The 21849-nt window shown below is 54.7% G+C and overlaps 1 protein-coding gene across 2 annotated transcripts in view; it reads right to left on the minus strand.

The window, feature by feature from the left end:
* Positions 1 to 2326: 2326 nt before the first annotated feature.
* The window catches only part of Pbx1 (PBX homeobox 1), a 258094-nt gene continuing 238571 nt past the window's right edge, over positions 2327 to 21849 (minus strand). The window contains exon 9 of one of the 2 annotated variants that reach the window (XM_076831632.2): positions 2327 to 6793. In XM_076831632.2, coding sequence (XP_076687747.2) covers positions 6701 to 6793 — 93 coding nt within the window. In that variant the 3' untranslated portion in view covers positions 2327 to 6700. The remainder of the gene's footprint in view (positions 6794 to 21849) is intronic. The other variant, XM_077105078.1, reaches the window with a different exon arrangement.

Here is a 21849-nt window from a genome sequence, read left to right on the forward strand (position 1 = left end):
CAGACGAAGAGCAGAGGAAGAAGGGGGGGAAGAGGAGAGGAAAACGAAGACCCACCCAGAGCTAATGGCTCCCCACAGGGGACCAGGAGGAGGAGGACCCCCTGAGTGCTGCCAGGCCAGGGTGGCGGAGGTGCCCGTGCCCATGGGAGGCAACACTGATGACAGTCACACGTGAGCAGTGCCCAGGTGCCAGGTGTTGCTCCAAGGGCCTGCCGCAGGCTAACTCAGTGTAAGGCTCTGGGATGGACAGTGTCCACTCCACCCCATGAGAGGACGGAGACGGAGGTGAAGCCATTTACCCACCGGCACGTGGCTGGCAGGGAGTGGGTAAAATGGGAGACACACCGGGCTGACTGTCCCCTCTCGGAAATGCGTGGGACCTGCAGTGGTTTTGATATTTTTTCTCTCTTTAGATTTGGGAATATTTGAGTATTTGGGGGGCTGGGACCCAAGTCCAAGTCCTGTCACCTGTCAGTCACCTATCTCGGATTCGTAGCCTGGAGGCGAGTTTATGGTGTGTTTTTGTGTTGGTGCAGGGCGGTGCCCGTGGCATGCTCCTGCTCAGTCTGACATTGGAGCATTGAGTGTTTCAGGGTAGAGCTGTTTGAACTCTATGTGGTCTCTGCCCCTGGTTCCTGGCAGGGCAGCTAGATCCCTAGGGGTTTCCTGATGATAAGGATGATGGACCGGGCCTTGTTCTAGGGGAACTATTGGCAGGCCACAGATAGCTTCAGGACAGAGCTGGTGGCAGGAAGGACAAGCCTTGATCAGAAGCTCGGTGCCCTGAGCCTGTTCCCTCCACCTCTGCAGTGAGGAGCTGGAGTGACTCTCCCGAGCCCTGAATGGCTTAGCCAACGGTGGCTGTGCTGGGACCCCACAAAGCCCCTACCCCACAGGCCTGGGAGGCTTCTGAGTTGGTGGACACAGGCACCACAGGGACACGGCCTGCTCTCAGGGTCCCCTAGGCTCCCCGGAGACGCTGCTTCAGCTGGCTCTTCATTGGTGTCTTCAGAATGAAGGAGGAACTGTGAGTGTCCCTCCACTGGAGTCTTGACCGGCTGTTAGAACAGTGGGTGACCCCATGCCCAGGCTGGTCCTGACGTGAGGCAGTCCTGGGACTGAGCCCTCAGACCGACTCCACATGATGAGGGTCGGAACTGAATTGGATCGTAGGACACCCGGTGGGCCACGGAGAGCTGGAGAAGCGGTTGGTTGGGAAAACTCTCATTTGGTATCAGAAGTGACGTCAGCATGAAGCCTGGCAGGAGTAGAGCTGGGATTCAAGTCATGGTCATCTGGTCCTTGGGAGCTCAATGATCAAACTGCAGGGCAGCTCAGGAGAAGGCATGCGGGATCCTAGGGGCAGCGCACTGAGCCATGCTCTGTGGGTCCCAGGCCTGGCATGCTCCCTGCAGCGGGAAGGGGTGTGGTCAGAGCTGCTAGCTCCATAAAAGGCTGCTAGATTAGGTCCGAAGGGAACATGCAGCTCCCATTGAGTCCTGGGGGTGCCCGCCAGGTCCTCAGAGGAGAGCATTATGCTTTTGAAGCAGTGGAAAACTCAGCTTGTCCAGTAACAACAATGGTGACTTGTGCCCCTGGGCTGAGTTTCTGTCATCTAGTTCCTACTGACGGAGTTCGTGATGGGAATGAGGGCGTCAGTTCCGGGCACCTCGGCCTCTAGGACTTACTGGCTTCCCCGGGGCTCCCCTCCTCCTGGGAGAACCGCAGGAAAGTGAGAAGCAGCACCCATCCACAGGAGAAGTGCCCTTAGAGAGCCACCTGCGGACAGCAGACGGGAAGGCTGGGGGCCAGGTGCAGCCTTAGCCATGGACACCTGTGATGCCACTTGGTGACAGAACATCACCTCCAAGGTCAGGCTCAGTGGAGCAAAGAATTGGGAAAGGTGTTCCTGAGGGACGGCAGACAACAGTAAGCAGGCGTGCAGACCTCTTGGGCCACCGCTGGAACACCTGAGGGCCACTTGTGGCCTGGGTTCCTTCCATGCAAACATCTGGGGAACCACAGTTTTCTTGGGACCTGATCATTGCAGGTCAAGAAAAGGAAAGCAGGGCCAGGGGGCAGACAGCAGAGGGACTAGAGGGCACCGCCTCAGACAATCGAGGGCTGGGTTTGCCCGCCCGCCCTCCTCTGTGGTGAGGTGAGGCCCCGAGGTCTGGCCCTGCTGCTGTGGCCTGGAGACCTTCACTGTGGCTGGGCAGCAGTTTGCCCAGGTTTACACCACCACCTGCTGGGGGCAGAGAGTTGCCAGAAGAAATTTGCACAAAACACAAATATATACTGTTTTTTTTTTTTTTTTTTTGCAACAAAAGAAACTATTTATTTGGAATATGCATTACCAGTACAAATTAGGAGACTGCAAAACCTACACGGTGTTAGTATCATTAGAGAACACAAAAGTTCAGTTGGAGCCCAAAGGGACAGAAGCCTGTGCTCTCGAAGCAGAGAAGCTTGACCTTTCCAAACGGAGCCGAGATGTGCAGGCCTACACTCTGAAAAACAAGAGGGGGAGGGCGGAGGGAGCATGAACCAGCAACCAAAGGGCAGCGCTTCAGACGGAGCGCCGGGGAGAGCGAGGTAACAGAGAAAAGGGGAAACATTGAACAAAAGAAAAAACATTTACAAAAAATAAAAAGTTTCCAGAACGCTTTGAGCTAGGGATGGAGACCGTGAAGGTGATGTGAGAAGGCCGTCCCTGTTTAGCGAGGACTTGCGCAGCTGCGGGTCCACTGCCTGCTCCTGAAGCAGGGCCCCAGCTCTCTGCAGTTTTGCTTCATTTTTCTGAAACTCTGGCTGCTTTCGAACACCTAATTTGCTGAGTGAGGTCTGTTTAAGATCGAGTCCCTTCTGGATACCAGTGCTGCCTTTCATCCCATAACTAACAAGAATGCTCCGCACCAAGCCAGCTGCACGATTTTAAGAAGCCGTCCAGGTCGCAGGTCAACAAGATGGGCACTGTCAGGGACTCAGACTCAGCCTTGAAATGACAGCACGAATCTGGCTCAGTATCTCACCAGTGGAGACCCAAAATCAGGACCCAGGGTCTGCGTCCAGGCTGCTCTCGTGGCCTCTGGTGCCCACCCACGGCACCCCATGGGCTGTCTGGAAGACCTCACGGAGCGTCACTCATCACAGAGAAAGCGAGCCCTCGGTGGAGGCACTCAGCACCAGCCCAGGCCAAACCCTCTGCCTACAGCGTAAAGAGACCCTGGGCTCATTCTGCGGATTTTCAAAGAGCCCCAAGGAGCAGCAGGTCCCGGGCTTTCCTCAGGGCTCTGGAAGCGCAGGAGAGCCCAGCTGCACTCTGAAGCACAGGAGATGGGGACAGGGACTGGACGCTGCCATCTTTTCACATCACCTTGTGTACATGTTTAAGGAACAAAGACAGCAAGATCATAATCTTGACAATTAAAAAAGCCCCCACCCCCAAATAAACAAACTGAAAATAGCACGAAAACCTTTTTTTTCTTTTTCTTTTTTCTTTTTTTTGGCATTTTAAAGAGCAGGAATAAAGAAAAGAAAGGAATTTATTTCTGGGTCTCAAAGTTAATAAACAATGATGTGTTAGGTTGTAACTATTAAGTTCACTATTTCAACCTTTTTTTTTTTTTTTTTTTTTTTTAGTTTACAAAATGAGTTACTGTCACTTTTAAACATCGTGAAACAAGAGATGGACGTGCACAATGACACTCTCCTAGCATCCTGACCTAACTCACAAATGCAAGGAAATGAAAGAAAAGTGGGAAACGAGGAACGCAAGTAGCTTGGTGTTAAAAACAAATGCAGGAACGATGCGCGACATCACAGAAAGGAGGGGACGTCCCCGCCCTGTTTCGCGTGCTATGAGGGTCATTTGTAAAATTTTTATTATAAACACTATTAAATTCAGACCGCTTTTTTGGTTTTTTCTTTATCTGAATATACAAGAACATTCATTATCAAATGTTCGTCTTCAATACTACAAAGAATGAGACACAGTCGCAAGAAACAATGGGATATGTCAATAAAGCTGAAAGAATCATTGAGTTTTTTTTTTTTGTTTTTTTTTAAGTTTTTTTTTAAATTTGAGTTTCTGTAGTTTCATCTTTTTTGGTATCGAAGTCAGGTTTTTCTGGGCAGAAAAATAAAGAGCAGAAGGAAAGTGGGGGAAAGATGGGTGAGGGAAAAGGCCACCAGCTGGTAGAACCGCCACCACACAGGGACCTGCAGAGAGGGTGGCCTGGGGACCGCCAGGCGACGGCCGGGCGCCGGGACCAGGGGCTGTGCCAGGGCAAGGTGGGCAGGCCCACCTCCAGGACCATCTGGGGGCATCTGCTGTGGGGAGGGGCGCGCCCCCACCTCCAGTAGGAACGGCAGGACCCCTGGGGACACTGGGTGTCTTGGGACTGGCTGGCGTGTGTCCCAGGAAGCTGAGGTCCAGGCGGCCCTTCACCTCACACTGTCTGGCTGGCGGACCCCTCTGTGCTGGTGGGGAGATCTCCTGGCCACCATGCTGAAATGACGGTGGCTGGGTGGGGACCTCAGGAGGGTGTGGGACGGGAGGCGGCCTGGGGAAGTGCTGGGCAGGGCGTCACCAGAGTGATTCCTGCCAGGAGAAGAGCTCTGTGAGCCTCTGCTCTGAGCTGCTCACTGACCCTGCTCTGTGCTGTGTCCCAAGTCAAGCCCTGCTCCTATCCCTGTCCCTGCCCCGAGACAGGCGGCCACGCGTCCTCACCCCGAGCTCCTCGAGGCCCTGTCCGTCAGCCTGTTCTGACCTTGGCAGGGGGCAGCAGAGGCATCTCTGCTGACAGCATGGCTGCGTCTGGCCAGCGTCTGCTCTGCACTTCCTTCGAGGCCCACACCCTTAAGCCTCCTGGGCAGCGTCCCTGTTCTGCCGAGCACACAGAGAGCTTCCTACTTAGTACTTAGTGCCAGGCACAGTCCCCCAGCCTCCTGGGCAGGCCGTCCTCACCTCAGGGTCTTGACTTCTCCCCGGAGCGGGGACAAGCACTTGCAAGGCCACGTATTGAATTCAAGTACGAGCTAACAGATCAGACCCTCGTCTTTAAATTTGGAAGCTTTTCTCTCCCATAGGAAGCCACAGAGACCAAATCCAAATCAAAACCCGAGAGCACAACAGACAAGCCAAAAACCCCTACGACCAACTCTCTGTCAACATGGTGGTGACACAGGGGACTGAAGGAACTGGAAGTTAGGAAAAGAAAACCACTGTTGTCCCTACGTGGTACGAACCAGCTCATCTTGGGGATTCTGCTTTCCTGACTTCACGGATGGGGCGTGAGCACGTCCATCTGTCTCTCACCTGTGTCCCAGGTGAAGACGATGCTGCCGCCTCCCACATAACCCCCTCCCCGAGGTCAGCTGGCAGGTCAGCGGGGAAGAATGCAAGCCCAGGGGACATTCGAGAAGAGCTCTTGGCACCTGCTATTTTCTCTCAGACCTTCCCAGGGAGGAGAACCCACTGAGATGATTTCCATGAAAACACTACTATCCCTTCCCCTGGCTCTTGTCTCTTCAAATCAGGCCACAAGCTCACCTAGAGCAGGAGGTCAGGACCGAGAACAGGTCCAGTCAGGACAGCTCATACACTGCACCTAAGGTGACAGCCAGCTACAGCGGCGACCTCTATCCAGGACTTCCTGAGCGGACTGTGGCTCCCAAGAGCTCACGGAGGGGTAGAGGCTTTCACTGGACACTGATCTTCACCAGTGAGGTCCTGCCATGGCACTGGGGCACCTGCTGGTGGACCTGCTGGTTCCAGAGACCAGGTACTCACTGCTGGCCTGACAGTGACCTTCCAGAGCGTGGTGGCTATGAGCGTGGGCATTTGCTCAGACGGTCTTGGAAAAGCGCAGGTGAGACTGCAGCTGTTGGCATGTGTGGCGTGTGCCTGGTGTGAAGGGACAGTTCACATGCTGCAGGACAGAGCCTTCTCCCCCGACTGATGCTGTCATGGCTGTGCCCAGACCAGGCCCGGCCGCAGCGGGAGCTGAAGGTGGCTTGCTAAACGCTGAATGGTCCTAGAGACTTTCTGCAACCAAGTGTTGAGGGATGGGGCAAAGCCTGAGGGGACCCTCCCTGGCTGCTCCCACCCCTCCCTGCCCTGGACTTCCTGCCTGGGAATCCACGGGAGGCCGGAGGACAGTCCCCAGCACCCAGGGAACAGGAGGAGCAGAGGAGGCGGGGGGGGGGGGGAGCAGGGCAGGTGGCTTTTCCTGCTAAGAGGTAGAGAGAGCAACAAGAGGAATGGGAGGACTGGCCGCCAGCACCAGGAGCGGGTCAGAGGGCATTCAGCTCCCCAAACCACAGCGTGAAGACAGACAAACGCTTTTATTCTTTGTAATTTGCTTCCTTTCAAATTCCTCTAATTGTTGAAAGTATCCGTCAGTGATGTACTAGAGGGCAGGGACCCGGGGAGCCTAGGACAGAGGGAGCGGGCAGGAAGCCAGGCCGGCAGCTGGAGGCAGGGAGGGGTGCGTCTACCCAGAAAGGAAGGGAAGAGAGTATAAAGAAGTGTCCAGATTGGCTGAGAGAGCATCCCAAAGAAGACAGGAGAGGAGACTCGTATTGTGTTTGCTGATTGCTTCGACCCCCGTCTGACCGCGCCAGTGTTGGGAGAGAAACCCTCCCTCCGGCCCCTGCCCCAGGGGGCCCGGGGTCAGCCGGGTGTGATGGCGGGAGATCAGTTGGAGGTATCGGAGTGCACGCTGCCAGGTCCTTCTGTGGGGGAGGTCACTGATGAAGGGGTAGTAGCATCCTGCCAACCTCCATTAGCCTGGAAGGAGAGAGGGAGAGAAGTGAGTCCTCTGTGAGCCAGGGGCTGGGGACCAGATGAGACAATGCGGAGGAGCCCGCGAGAAGGGCCCAGGACAAGGCACACTCATCCTGGCAGCTGCTGCTGGGGAGCTCGTATCCCCCACCCCGAGAGAGTTCAGACCCTCCGGGGGCCCTGGGACTCAACGCCTGCGCCTCCCACTTTGGTGACATGCTGGACCATCCAACCTCTGTGACTGGGTCTCTGCCCCAGAGGAACGCCAGGGGTCCTGCGGGTCAAGAGGCCTGGGGCAGTGGGTTCTGACCTGGCTACCATTAGCTGTTAGCAGTGGGGAAGCATCTTCACTTCTCGGGCCTCCGTCTCCCCTTTAGAAAACACAGGACGGTTGGCCCCAGGCTCCTGAGTCCCTCCCCCGGCTTCCCACCTGCTCCTGGCCTCCAGGCCTCATTCTCAAGCTCACTCCAGGCTGAACCTAATGGACGCGAGCCTGGTGCCTCCAGGTCCCACGTGGACAGACCACAGCTTGCTGGAGCCGGGGCGTTGCTGCACCCCACGGAGTGTCAGGCTCTGAGGTGGGCCTTGGGAAGGGGGAGGCGATCCAGGCTCCATGGCAGCCAAAAGAGGGCGGCGGGGCACGGGGCTGGGCTCTGTGAGCGGACAGGAGAGCCATGGCCCGGGAAGCCAGGACCTCCCTGGACCTGGGAGGTTGATCTTCTGAGGCTAGATCCAGAAGCACCCAGGCAGTGGACTCACCTAGTGACCCACCCTTTCAAAAAGCATCCCAGAACTCAAACAGTTGAAGAATGGTCATGGTGAACAGCTCCCAGCTGCCCCTGTGTCAAAGCTCCGAAGTAATCGGACGCAAGGCCTTCCCCACCACTGAGCTCTTTGGAGCTAATAAACCTTGACGCTGGGAACATTAATGTCGATTAGAGCGGGTGTTAGTATTCCTGGTAAAATACTTTCTTTTGTTCTTTTCTTTCACTTGATTCTTTGAAAAAATTGGAACACAGGGCAGGCATTGCCATTCCCGTTTGGGAGGACCCTAGCTTCTCTTCTTGCTCCACCCACAGCACAGCAGAGTGCCGGGCGGAGCCTGCAGAAGAGGAGCCGACTCCCCGCCTGGGGCAGAGGCTGTGCAGCCTCCCGGCCTCTGACCCTCCACTCCCCAGTGTGCTCCAGTTCCCCAGGAAATCCAGGCTTGCTGCTGGGAGCAGCTCCCTCCAGTCACTCTGCAGGAGGGGAGGTTTGTCCACCCCATACTCAAGAGCAGCCCTGGGTACCAAAGGGCCCTTGCTCATCCTGGACAGTGTCAGGAGCACAGCTTGTCAGTGGTGGGTCCACGAGCAATGTCCCCAGCTCCCACCTCCCTGCCCCCAATGCAGACGGCCAGCTCTCGCCCTCCTCTGCTGGAGGGCACCTCACTGCTTGCTGTCTGTGATGGGGACGAGGCAGAGCACAGCGGGAAAGACAGAAGGCCCTCCCGTCCCCCGGGCGCCCAGACTCCTACAGCCGGATCCCAGGGCAGAAGGACTTCACAGAGGCCTGCGCAGGCAGTCGGTGGGGTGGCTTCCTTCCCCACCACGGCACCCACGTCCTCCTGCACGTCAGCTCAACGGGGGACCGCACACTTTCCCAAACAAGATCTTCAGAGTCAGTCATCTTTTTTTCTTGAAAAGTAAAATACCTGTATCTTATGATATTTGGAAAATATAAAAACATAAAAACAAAATCTTCAACACCCATAATTCTACAACTCAGATAATTACTATTAGCATTTTGATATCTGTCTATCTTAATAATCTTTTTATATGTGTATGTCAACCAGATAGATGCTTAGATGACAGACAGACAGACAGGCAGGTGTGTACGGTGCGGGGGGCGGGGTGAGTGGGTGTTGGCTGAGTGCCGTGGGGTTTTAAGGAAACCTGATAAACCTTTTTGAGGTGATGTCATGAAACAAATGCCTGAAAGAGGGAAGTCCAGCACTTGAGCCTCAGCTGGTGAGTCAGGTAGGTAGGAAAGCCCACCGTGGTGCCTGGCACAAAGGAGTCTCATCACACTGGTCACAAATCACCACGTCACATCATGGAGCCGTACTATGGTCCATGGAAAGACAGTGGGGTGTCTGAGGGAGCCCCCGTGGCCTGCACAGCATGGGACTGAGGTCAGCCCTGAGGAGTAGCCCTGGGCAGGAGGTGGCAGGGCTTGCTATATCGCCCAGGACCTTCCGTGAGACTTCTGTGGGTTAAAATAGTACACATGTGAACTTTTTCTTAAAAGTCCTGTTTCCTCAGGGCACAAGTGCAGAGGGACGGAGACGTCGCAGGTGACAGAGGCAGGAATGGACTCCACCTCACATCAGAACTAGCCCTTGGTTCAGCTAGTTGGAAGGTAGATAAAACCTCCCGACTCAGAGGTGAAACAAACCCCGCTACTGCTTCTCACTTCCTTCCACACACTCACACACACATGCACAGACGCCTCACATTTGGCGACCACCCATATGGGCATGCCCCAGACCTTCCCCGTCAGCCGGAATCCCACATTTCCACAAACCCCCGTGGCCTGCACAGAGTGGGACTGCAGGTCTCCCTACCCCAGGACATGCCCTCTCACCCCCCACCTCTTGCCTCTTTAGGCCACGGTGGCCTCTGGGGTTCGAGCTCTTTCCTCGGGAGGTGTTCTATCCAGGGGTGCAGCCTCTCTGCCTTTCTGCCCAAACCTCTGCCTGGTCACGACAAACCCAGTTCAGCTGCTTCCCGTGAACTGTGCTTGCAGCTTCGCCCCCGTCCACCTCGAGGTGAGGCCTTCTGCGTGGTCCTGGGACATCGCCGACCTCGCTCACTGCAGGTTAACCCTGGGGAGCAGTTCTCTCATGCTGCCCTGGCGCCAGGGGATGTGACGTAGGAAGGTCTTGGTCTGTCTCTGGGCACAGTGGGAGGAGAGGAGGTCTCCGTCAACGGCTTGGGGTGGCAGGAAAGGAGGACTTTGTTTCTATGTCTGTGTCCCTTCACTCTCTGATGCAAACTGTGTTTCAAAACAGACCTGCTCTCCAAAATGCTGATGTCAGGGAGTCTACATTGGCACCCAGTGGTCCTGTGGCTGGAAGCAAGATCCATCTGACTCCACACCACCAGGCTCCACCTGGAAGCCCACCGAGGGAGACGCAAAGGGAGCTTACCATGGGGACAGAATGTGGCATTTTTCCAAGATAAGAAGGCCGCGTCTTCAAAACCAGTCCAAGACCTTTTGGAACCAAATGTTCCAGAACAATGATGCCCATGTATTCCTGCCCTAATGGACAAGTGATGTGGACAAGTTCAGCGGGACGCTGTGTGGCTGAGAGGCACAGCAGGAGGTGGCTGGAGCTAGCTGGGGCCAAGGCTGGAGCCAGGCAGGGCAGGAGGTCCACTGGTCTCTCCTGACAAACGGCAGGCCCAGAGGCAGCTGAAGCAGCGTCTTCCTTCTCTGCCACCCCTCTCAATGGGCAGGAGCGCCTGCAGCTGCCACGGGGCTGGGACATGCCGCCCAGCTCTGCCCCTTCCTGCTCGCGCTGTGCACTAACCTTAGCAGCACCCCCTTGATGCAGAGGATCCGTCACCTGAAGTGACAGCCCGAGTGGGGGCTGGCTCTGGGAAACTCTCATTCGCAGCCCAGAAATACACTGAGGTGCCTGAACCGCTGATGTCAGCACTGGGCGAGCAGCGGCAGATGCCATCGCGACAGAGGCCTTCGGGCACAGGGTGAGAGGGGCCGCTCCAGGCCCTCCATCACCCAGATGCCAGGGGCCACCACACCGTGCACACGCAGAGCCACTAGGGCCTTCCAGAGACCACGGCTCACAAGGGGAGGCCACGCCCCAGATCCACATTGTTCTACCAAGCTCAGAGAACATTTTCCAGATTCGCTCAACACTTCCCGGAGGTTAAACGGAGAGCATTTACCAAGAGAGGCTTTGGGATGAAAAGACGCTCCTGGAAAGTCCCCTGAGGGTCATCTTCTGACTCAAAGTTTCCCTGGAAATGTTACAGTGGTGAGCAGGTCTGTGTCCAGTCTGGCTTTCCTCCAGTCTTATCTCTAGCTGTCACCAGAGGGATCTTTCAAAAATGTAAGCGTAGACCTCCAGTGGCTTCCCACTGGCCTCAGGAAAAGGTTCAGCGTCCTTGGCTGTGTGCACTCTCCAGGCCACACTCCCAGTGAGCACTCCAACCACAGGCGAGGACCTCCTGCAGCCGAGCCTGCTTCCCACTTCCTCTCAAGCCCAGTGCTCTCCCCATCCAGCTACACCCTTCCAAAGGGTCTGGACATCCCAGCAACCCTACCTGACCCCTGGCAGGGCCTCCTTCCCCTGCAGGCCCCTGATTCTCTCTGGGTCCCTGATGGCAAGGCTGGGCTGCCATATTGCATCTGTGCCTTCCCAGGGCTGTCTCAACTGCCAGGACCCGAGGCAGGGCTGTGACATTGTCTTTGATTCTAAATGCCTGCCATAGCCTCTCGGGGGACAGAGGAAGAAGCCGTGGACGAAAGCCTTGTCCTCCACTGCGGAGGAGAAGTGTGGTCAGGTCCTGGCTCACAGTTCCCGAGGACTCATGGCAACCGCCGTGTCAGAAGCAGGGCCTGGTTCCCGGACACCTTGGCAGCCAGACCCTGAACTCTTCTTACCAACTCGCCATGAGGGAGATCTGGCCGTGCACACTGTGTTCTGAACAGGTGACTCTGATTGATTCACGTCTGCAAGGTTCTGTTTGTTTTCAGGGAAAATGGCTGAGAGGGATGGTGCACCCAGCTGCTGCAGATGTTGAGGGCCAGGCTGCAGACTCCATGTTGCCCTGAGACTCCCCGTCCCAGGGAAAGCCCCGCCTCGGTGCCCATCAACAGCCCTGAGCATGACATGCTTGGCAACTCAAAATGCCAATTCTTATACAATGGGAAAGTGCTCTCTCTTTGGTGCCCATTTTTCTTGGACAGTGTATCCTGTCAGAGATTGATTGTCTGATGTTAGAGGCCATTCTCTAACTTGTTCTCAACTAGGGATGTGTTGGCCCACGCTCTTTTCTGCTTATGATTTTAGATCTCATGACATTTGTTTATGGTTTTGAATCATAGCAACATCCACTTATGCTTTAATGTGGTCTTGGACTATAAACGGTGTATTCAAACTCTGGGAGGGGGCTGCCTACCCCTGGGCCTACCAGCTGGTGGATCCGGATCACCAATTGGGGAATAAAGTTTCCTTCTCCTGCTTTAAGGTCCACTTGGTGATTCGTTGCGATCTTGCTTTGACACAGAGACACAGCTTCATGCACCAGCTCAACAGGAGGCACCCTCCACAGGGTATGCGGACTGTCAAGATGCTCATCCTGAATCTGAAGGTTGCCCAGCCGCCACCCCAGGCCTCTGGGAGCCGCAGGAGCATGGGAAGAAGCGGTTCCCAAGTGGCTGGTAGGAAATTATCTCCCTCCTTTTCTTCCCAGGGCTGAGACCCACAAGCAGGTTCAGCTCCTGCCTTAGGATCTAGGCATAAAGTTGGCACAGAAAGCACAGGTCACCCTGCTAAATCTGAATTTTAGATAAACAAAAAAATCACCTTTAAAGCATGCAGCATCTCCACCTGGGAGTGGCAGGTACTCTGGGAGGGGACCATCCAGGCCGGGTTTGGAGCCACGGGAAACTCAGACGTGGCTCTGTGGCTTGTCTTGGCTGAGACCATCTCCACCAGCCTGTGCCTGCTTCTGCTCCGTCGCCTGCATTGATTGTAGGTCCTTTCAGATCAAGAGCCGCCCACTCTCAGGACTGGACTTCTGCTCAGCCTCAGTCACTGCCCCTGCCACACCCCTCCAGTGAGTCCTCCGCCTGCACTGTCCCATGCACTGATCTAGAATTCCTGTTCCCATGGCCCCTCGGGTGCAAAGGTGGCCTCCCAGCTGCCACCTCCCACTATACAGACATGGTGGCCTCATGTCCCTGTCATGCTCCTATCTATCTGGTCCTGACCACAGCGTCCTGAGGCCTTGCTGTTGCTGGGCAGGCCCTCACTATTCAGGAAGACTGGTGACACCATCCGACACTCCTGGTGCAGAACAGGTGCCCTTGCTGCAAAGGCTTGGGGCTTATGATGCTGCACAGAAACAATCTGTCTCCCACTGAGGACTCCAGGAAGGACAGGCGAGTTTCCTCTGCCCTTGCCTGTCCACCTCCTCTGGCCTTGGGAGTCTGTGCGTCTCCCAGGACCCTGCTCATGTCCCTCCTTCTACCACCACCAGCCTCTCTGCAGGCTCATCCCACTGGCTTCCCCACCCTTCAATGTGACATTTAACCCCTGCAGGTTTTGTGAATCCTCAGTGACTTCCTGTGAGCACCAGGTCTCGTCCACTGTGGTCATCAACCTCCTGTGAGCACCAGGTGTCGTCCACTGTGGTCATCAACCTCCTGTGAGCACCAGGTCTCCTCCACCGTGGTCATCAACCTCCTGTGAGCACCAGGTCTCCTCCACTGTGGTCATCAACCTCCTGTGAGCACCAGGTCTCCTCCACTGTGGTCATTAACCTCCTGTGAGCACCAGGTCTCCTCCACTGTGGTCATCAACCTCCTGTGAGCACCAGGTCTCATCCACTGTGGTCATTAACCTCCTGTGAGCACCAGGTCTCCTCCACTGTGGTCATCAACCTCCTGTGAGCACCAGGTCTCCTCCACTGTGGTCATTAACTTCCTGTGAGCACCAGGTATCCTCCACTGTGGTCATCAACCTCCTGTGAGCACCAGGTCTCCTCCACTGTGGTCATTAACTTCCTGTGAGCACCAGGTCTCCTACACTGTGGTCATTAACCTCCTGTGAGCACCAGGTCTCGTCCACTGTGGTCATCAACCTCCTGTGAGCACCAGGTCTCTTACACTGTGGTCATTAACTTCCTGTGAGCACCAGGTCTCCTCCACTGTGGTCATCAACCTCCTGTGAGCACCAGGTCTCGTCCACTGTGGTCATTAACTTCCTGTGAGCACCAGGTCTCCTCCACTGTGGTCATCAACCTCCTGTGAGCACCAGGTCTCCTACACTGTGGTCTTTAACCTCCTGTGAGCACCAGGTCTCCTCCACTGTGGTCATCAACCTCCTGTGAGCACCAGGTCTCGTCCACTGTGGTCATCAACCTCCTGTGAGCACCAGGTCTCGTCCACTGTGGTCATCAACCTCCTGTGAGCACCAGGTCTCCTCCACTGTGGTCATTAACCTCCTGTGAGCACCAGGTCTCCTCCACTGTGGTCATCAACCTCCTGTGAGCACCAGGTCTTCTCCTCTGTGGTCATTAACCTCCTGTGAGCACCAGGTCTCATCCACTGTGGTCATCAACCTCCTGTGAGCACCAGGTCTCCTCCTCTGTGGTCATCAACCTCCTGTGAGCACCAGGTCTCATCCACTGTGGTCATTAACTTCCTGTGAGCACCAGGTCTCCTCCACTGTGGTCTTTAACCTCCTGTGAGCACCAGGTGTCGTCCACTGTGGTCATTAACCTCCTGTGAGCACCAGGTCTCCTCCACCGTGGTCTTTAACCTCCTGTGAGCACCAGGTCTCCTCCACTGTGGTCATTAACTTCCTGTGAGCACCAGGTCTCCTACACTGTGGTCATTAACCTCCTGTGAGCACCAGGTCTCGTCCACTGTGGTCATCAACCTCCTGTGAGCACCAGGTCTCTTACACTGTGGTCATTAACTTCCTGTGAGCACCAGGTCTCCTCCACTGTGGTCATCAACCTCCTGTGAGCACCAGGTCTCGTCCACTGTGGTCATTAACTTCCTGTGAGCACCAGGTCTCCTCCACTGTGGTCATCAACCTCCTGTGAGCACCAGGTCTCCTACACTGTGGTCTTTAACCTCCTGTGAGCACCAGGTCTCCTCCACTGTGGTCATCAACCTCCTGTGAGCACCAGGTCTCGTCCACTGTGGTCATCAACCTCCTGTGAGCACCAGGTCTCCTCCACTGTGGTCATCAACCTCCTGTGAGCACCAGGTCTCCTCCACTGTGGTCATCAACCTCCTGTGAGCACCAGGTCTCCTCCACCGTGGTCATCAACCTCCTGTGAGCACCAGGTCTCCTCCACCGTGGTCATCAACCTCCTGTGAGCACCAGGTCTCCTCCACTGTGGTCATCAACCTCCTGTGAGCACCAGGTCTTGTCCACTGTGGTCATCAACCTCCTGTGAGCACCAGGTCTCCTACACTGTGGTCATCAACCTCCTGTGAGCACCAGGTCTCCTACACTGTGGTCATCAACCTCCTGTGAGCACCAGGTCTCCTCCACTGTGGTCATCAACCTCCTGTGAGCACCAGGTCTCCTCCACTGTGGTCATTAACCTCCTGTGAGCACCAGGTCTCGTCCACTGTGGTCATCAACCTCCTGTGAGCACCAGGTCTCCTCCACTGTGGTCATCAACCTCCTGTGAGCACCAGGTCTCCTCCACTGTGGTCATTAACCTCCTGTGAGCACCAGGTCTCCTCCACTGTGGTCATCAACCTCCTGTGAGCACCAGGTCTCGTCCACTGTGGTCATCAACCTCCTGTGAGCACCAGGTCTCCTCCACTGTGGTCATCAACCTCCTGTGAGCACCAGGTCTCCTCCACTGTGGTCATCAACCTCCTGTGAGCACCAGGTCTCATCCACTGTGGTCATTAACCTCCTGTGAGCACCAGGTCTCCTCCACTGTGGTCATTAACCTCCTGTGAGCACCAGGTCTCCTCCACTGTGGTCATTAACCTCCTGTGAGCACCAGGTCTCCTCCACTGTGGTCATCAACCTCCTGTGAGCACCAGGTCTCCTCCACCGTGGTCTTTAACCTCCTGTGAGCACCAGGTCTCCTCCACTGTGGTCATTAACCTCCTGTGAGCACCAGGTCTCCTCCACTGTGGTCATTAACCTCCTGTGAGCACCAGGTCTCCTCCACTGTGGTCATTAACCTCCTGTGAGCACCAGGTCTCCTCCACTGTGGTCATCAACCTCCTGTGAGCACCAGGTCTCCTCCACCGTGGTCTTTAACCTCCTGTGAGCACCAGGTCTCCTCCACTGTGGTCATTAACTTCCTGTGAGCACCAGGTCTCCTACACTGTGGTCATTAACCTCCTGTGAGCACCAGGTCTCGTCCACTGTGGTCATCAACCTCCTGTGAGCACCAGGTCTCTTACACTGTGGTCATTAACTTCCTGTGAGCACCAGGTCTCCTCCACTGTGGTCATCAACCTCCTGTGAGCACCAGGTCTCGTCCACTGTGGTCATTAACTTCCTGTGAGCACCAGGTCTCCTCCACTGTGGTCATCAACCTCCTGTGAGCACCAGGTCTCCTACACTGTGGTCTTTAACCTCCTGTGAGCACCAGGTCTCCTCCACTGTGGTCATCAACCTCCTGTGAGCACCAGGTCTCGTCCACTGTGGTCATCAACCTCCTGTGAGCACCAGGTCTCCTCCACTGTGGTCATCAACCTCCTGTGAGCACCAGGTCTCCTCCACTGTGGTCATCAACCTCCTGTGAGCACCAGGTCTCCTCCACCGTGGTCATCAACCTCCTGTGAGCACCAGGTCTCCTCCACCGTGGTCATCAACCTCCTGTGAGCACCAGGTCTCCTCCACTGTGGTCATCAACCTCCTGTGAGCACCAGGTCTTGTCCACTGTGGTCATCAACCTCCTGTGAGCACCAGGTCTCCTACACTGTGGTCATCAACCTCCTGTGAGCACCAGGTCTCCTACACTGTGGTCATCAACCTCCTGTGAGCACCAGGTCTCCTCCACTGTGGTCATCAACCTCCTGTGAGCACCAGGTCTCCTCCACTGTGGTCATTAACCTCCTGTGAGCACCAGGTCTCGTCCACTGTGGTCATCAACCTCCTGTGAGCACCAGGTCTCCTCCACTGTGGTCATCAACCTCCTGTGAGCACCAGGTCTCCTCCACTGTGGTCATTAACCTCCTGTGAGCACCAGGTCTCCTCCACTGTGGTCATCAACCTCCTGTGAGCACCAGGTCTCGTCCACTGTGGTCATCAACCTCCTGTGAGCACCAGGTCTCCTCCACTGTGGTCATCAACCTCCTGTGAGCACCAGGTCTCCTCCACTGTGGTCATCAACCTCCTGTGAGCACCAGGTCTCATCCACTGTGGTCATTAACCTCCTGTGAGCACCAGGTCTCCTCCACTGTGGTCATTAACCTCCTGTGAGCACCAGGTCTCCTCCACTGTGGTCATTAACCTCCTGTGAGCACCAGGTCTCCTCCACTGTGGTCATCAACCTCCTGTGAGCACCAGGTCTCCTCCACCGTGGTCTTTAACCTCCTGTGAGCACCAGGTCTCCTCCACTGTGGTCATTAACCTCCTGTGAGCACCAGGTCTCCTCCACTGTGGTCATTAACCTCCTGTGAGCACCAGGTCTCCTCCACTGTGGTCATTAACCTCCTGTGAGCACCAGGTCTCCTCCACTGTGGTCATCAACCTCCTGTGAGCACCAGGTCTCCTCCACCGTGGTCTTTAACCTCCTGTGAGCACCAGGTCTCCTCCACTGTGGTCATTAACCTCCTGTGAGCACCAGGTCTCCTCCACTGTGGTCATTAACCTCCTGTGAGCACCAGGTCTCCTCCACTGTGGTCATTAACCTCCTGTGAGCACCAGGTCTCCTCCACTGTGGTCATTAACCTCCTGTGAGCACCAGGTCTCCTCCACTGTGGTCATTAACCTCCTGTGAGCACCAGGTCTCCTCCACTGTGGTCATTAACCTCCTGTGAGCACCAGGTCTCCTCCACTGTGGTCATTAACCTCCTGTGAGCACCAGGTCTCCTCCACTGTGGTCATCAACCTCCTGTGAGCACCAGGTCTCCTCCACCGTGGTCTTTAACCTCCTGTGAGCACCAGGTCTCCTCCACCGTGGTCTTTAACCTCCTGTGAGCACCAGGTCTCGTCCTCTGTGGTCACTAAGGTTTTGATTCTGTGAATACATATGCAGTGCCGGGTTTGTGCTATTTACAGGGCACCTGATGGTAGATGAAATTTTTTGAAACTCTTGGTTTCTGCTATCAGGAAGTTGACTTTTTATGGAAACAGACATTTGATAAATCCTGAAAAGAGTGTGTGTGGGGTTGGGATGGTGTAAGTGGGAGGGAGGTGGACGAGGCCTCCTGCGGCTCTCGCGGACCAGCCTGCTGCGAGCAGGACAGACGAGAATGGGATAAAGGGCTGAGGGAGGAAGAAGGGAAGCCTGTCCACTGGCCTGTGGAGTTCAAAGAAGCCCAGGGAGGGCAGCACGTGGGAGCATGGTGGACGACAAAGGAGACGGCTGAAGACGGGGAGCCCCAGGGAGAGGGTGGGCAGCCCTCAGAAGGCCGGGGTGTCCAGCACGGTAGCTGCTTGACTAGGCCTGCCTGTGAGCTGGTGATGAAGAACACTGGAAGCCTCCCTGGGTGTCCTGCTCCTGGGAGCCCAGGCCCTGGCGGCTGGCCCCACACAGCTGCTCGGCCACGCGGGACCTGGCGGTCCTCGTGCTCCAGGCCACAGATACACAATGGTCCTACGTGTGGTATGGACTGTCCTGCCTCAGAAGGGAAAAGAACTCGGAAACCAGGATTTGCCAAACCCAGACCCAGGAAGGCTCTGGCTGGGGCCCGCGGTGGCTCCCTGGGAGGAGCTGGGGTTCGTTTCTAGGGGGCAGGATTGCTGCCCTGCTACACCACAAAGAGGACATTGCCCATAATGTTTCCACACCCCACAGACACATGGTGTCCTCCGAGCGGGAGGTGACAACCTGAAGTGGGTTTTAATTGAACTTTTCAAAGGTTATCTTGATCTCCTGCAAAATAGATAACTAATTAATTAAAATAAGCTTCATTCAGCTGAACAGAGGTGTCCTGCTGCAGAGAATTCTGTTTATATCCACATAAACCTCCTCGATACTCAGGGCTGCACACACACACTTAGACTCGTCAACAGCCTTCAGATCAGGCCTGATTTCCCCACACTTCCTGATCGTCCCAGGCGGCCGGTGCATGTTCAGAGAGCACGCAGAGCACCTCAAGAACATGCTCCCACAAGCACATGCACACACACACTGCTCACACTAGAAGAGAGTGAGCACGTCAGACAAGATGATTGTGCTTACTCACATGGCCAAATCCAGATAGCTCGAGCAGAGGGTATTTTTAAAAATCTCTCAGTATAAATTACCCAGTTGGCTGATCCTTTTCAGAACTGAATTCTCCATTTCGTTTATATAACCTTTGATTTTGCTTTGGCTTTGTTGACAAGTATTATTCACTAGGCGTACACACAGCCTGTGCACACCCGCGCCCAGGCGGGGGCTGCACGCGGAACACAACAGCGGGCTGCACACACCCTCCTGCCTTGACCCTCAGGCCCTTGCCCTCTCACAGGCTCCTGACCATCCCAGAAACAGCAATTACCCCGGATTATCAGGACAACAATGACGAGCCGCGTAAAGAGAGACACCGAGCCCACTCCACACCCCCAAGACTGGCATATTCAAGTACACTCAGGACATTAATAGCAATTTACATGCCATCACTAAGACAAAGCCACAAAGGCTCCGTTGGCAGCCTCTTATTTGGAAGCCTATTATTTGTGGGAGTCACAGGCTATAATCACAACAGAAACTTTCAAAACCCTTATCTTCCGTGACGCACCAAATCTATTTCAGAGCCATAATTGCTATGTCACTGGAGAGTTTGCTGCTTAATGCACTCAAATGCCATTTAGTGATTGCAGGGTCATTACAGCTGGCAGAGGGTGGGGGAGGGACAGTGGGAAGTGGGGTGCAGAGAGTGCCGAGGGGAATGTGCTAGAAGGAGCGCTGGCCTCAACGGTGCCTCCCTTACTCAGGGCAGGATGTTATCGTTTAAGAAATTCTATTGAAAACAACCTGTGTTCTCAAGAATCCCAAACGCACCACTTAGCACCCCACTTAGCACTCCGCTGGAGCCTGTGGCGCCCTCTCTCATTCTGAGGTTTGCATCCAAGTCTAAGGGGGTCTGGTTTTTCATGTAAGTATTTTTCCCTCTTGAATAGCTCCAGGAAGTTCTGCAGTGGAAATCTTCCAACGACACCGAGGGCCGGGAGTCGGACCTGGCCTTTGCAGATGTGCTGCTGGTAACGGGAAAGGCAGCTCCGGATGGCGGGGAGGTGTCAATCAGCAGCCTGGAAGACGCAGGCGCCACTCACAGACGGGAGGAGACAGCCGGAGGCTGAGTACATCCGAGGCACAGGAAACGTCCCGCTCTGGAAGGGCATCCGCCCTCTGGAAGGGCGTTTCTTTGAGGAAGTATCCCCAAGGCCATGGGAAGCTTTTTAGGGGTCTATGGATTTTATTTCTTCATCTTTCAGAAGGAAGAAGGTACTTAGAGTAGCTTAGGGTAATACTAGGCATTAGGTAAAACTTCAACCAATCTTTAACCAAACAACATGTCTCTAGGTTCTTTTAGTAAGTTTTGGGAAATATTTTTCAATGCTGAGTTTTTTATAGACCAAAAACATAGGAAATGTCAAGCTAATTCCGACTTCAGGGCCACTTTTCCCCCCCTTGAAGACCAACACCAGCATCACAAGCAATCCAGCTTTTGCTCTCAAAAACACTGCCTGGGAACCTGGAAACAGGGTGATCCTCGGGTTCTCCTGAGTTCTCTCCCTTCAGAAGCAGAACGTCTGCTTTCTCAATGTTGGTCGGTGCAACCCTCCGGAAGACGTCATAGAAATCCATGAGGAAAAATCAATGTCTCGAGAACAGACTGGAAAGGCCAGTAAACATGGGGAAAACGCCCCAGCTCACTGCATCAGAGAGACACAGGTACAACAGGATGACTCTCAAAGGCCGAAAGGCTGACGTTGTGGGAGAGGGCAAGTGGGAGTTGCCAGTGACCATACAGTAGAAATTTCCAGAACAAAACTCACAATGCATTTCCCACATCCTCAGATCCTTTGATCTCAGATTCTTATAGATTCTTTGATCTACAGTTTCATTTCTAAAAATCAATCCAAGGAAATTTCAGAAAATGTTCAGTGCCTTTATATATGGAGTTTCCCATGGTGTAATTAACAATGAAAAGAAAATGGCGGACTTGCCCTGAGATGGGTTCCAACACAGTTACTAAGTCATCTTAAAAATCATGTTCAATAATACAGAAAACATTCATAATGTGTTTTTAGTAAAATAAGTGGGTTACAAAATGGAATGTAACTTTCCACGCCCACATGAAAAACACACTTACACACAACAGGCTAGAAGGGTATAGAACAGAAAGGAGGATTTTCTTCTAATTTTCCTGCATTCTTCAAACTCTGTGTTGAATATTAATTTGTAATCAGAATGATAGTAAATGTGAGATTTAAAGAGAGCACATGAAAGGAGGCCAGCAAGCACCTCTCGGGTCTCCGGGTGTACGCCAGGTGTCAGAGCTCAGTGGACGAGGAAGCTGGGGCACCTGAGCCATGGGCAGGTCCAGGGTAGGAAGGCTGAGGGACAGGCCGGCCTTCAGAGAAAGTAGAGGTGAGTCTGAACTCTTCAGAACAGAACCGCTGCCTGGGAAACCTGTCAGTCTGCAGTTCCCCCCTCTTGGAAACCAGGGCTCATGCACAGTGAGACCCAGAGCTCAGCTGGAGGAGTGGGTGAGGGGCTGCAGAATGGACGCTGGTCTCCTTTCCAGGGTCTCTGCCTTCAAGCCCAGAGCCATCGCCCATCAACACAGATGACAAGACAACGCCTGCTGCACTAGAGAGGGAGGGAGCCAGAGGGACCCTCAGGCTGGTCCTCCAGGCCTCAGAGACGCCTGCGCCCAACGAGAGGCCTGAGAGGAGCGGGCGGGGCTGCCGGGTCTCTAGAGCACCTGGAGAGACTTCTGGCAGGAGTTGGTGACCAGTGCAGGGTCCAGGTATAAATATGTAGCTGAAGGTAGAGGTGGGTACCAAGACCTGGCGAATGAGAGAAAAGGAAAAGAACAAACATGCCGGTCTTCTGGGACAGAGACTCTCTGGCAACAGAGACGCACGCTTGTGGTTCCCATAAAATCCAGCCACGACTTAT

This window comes from Callospermophilus lateralis, chromosome 13 (assembly GCF_048772815.1).
Source record: "Callospermophilus lateralis isolate mCalLat2 chromosome 13, mCalLat2.hap1, whole genome shotgun sequence".
Classification (NCBI taxonomy): domain Eukaryota; kingdom Metazoa; phylum Chordata; class Mammalia; order Rodentia; family Sciuridae; genus Callospermophilus; species Callospermophilus lateralis.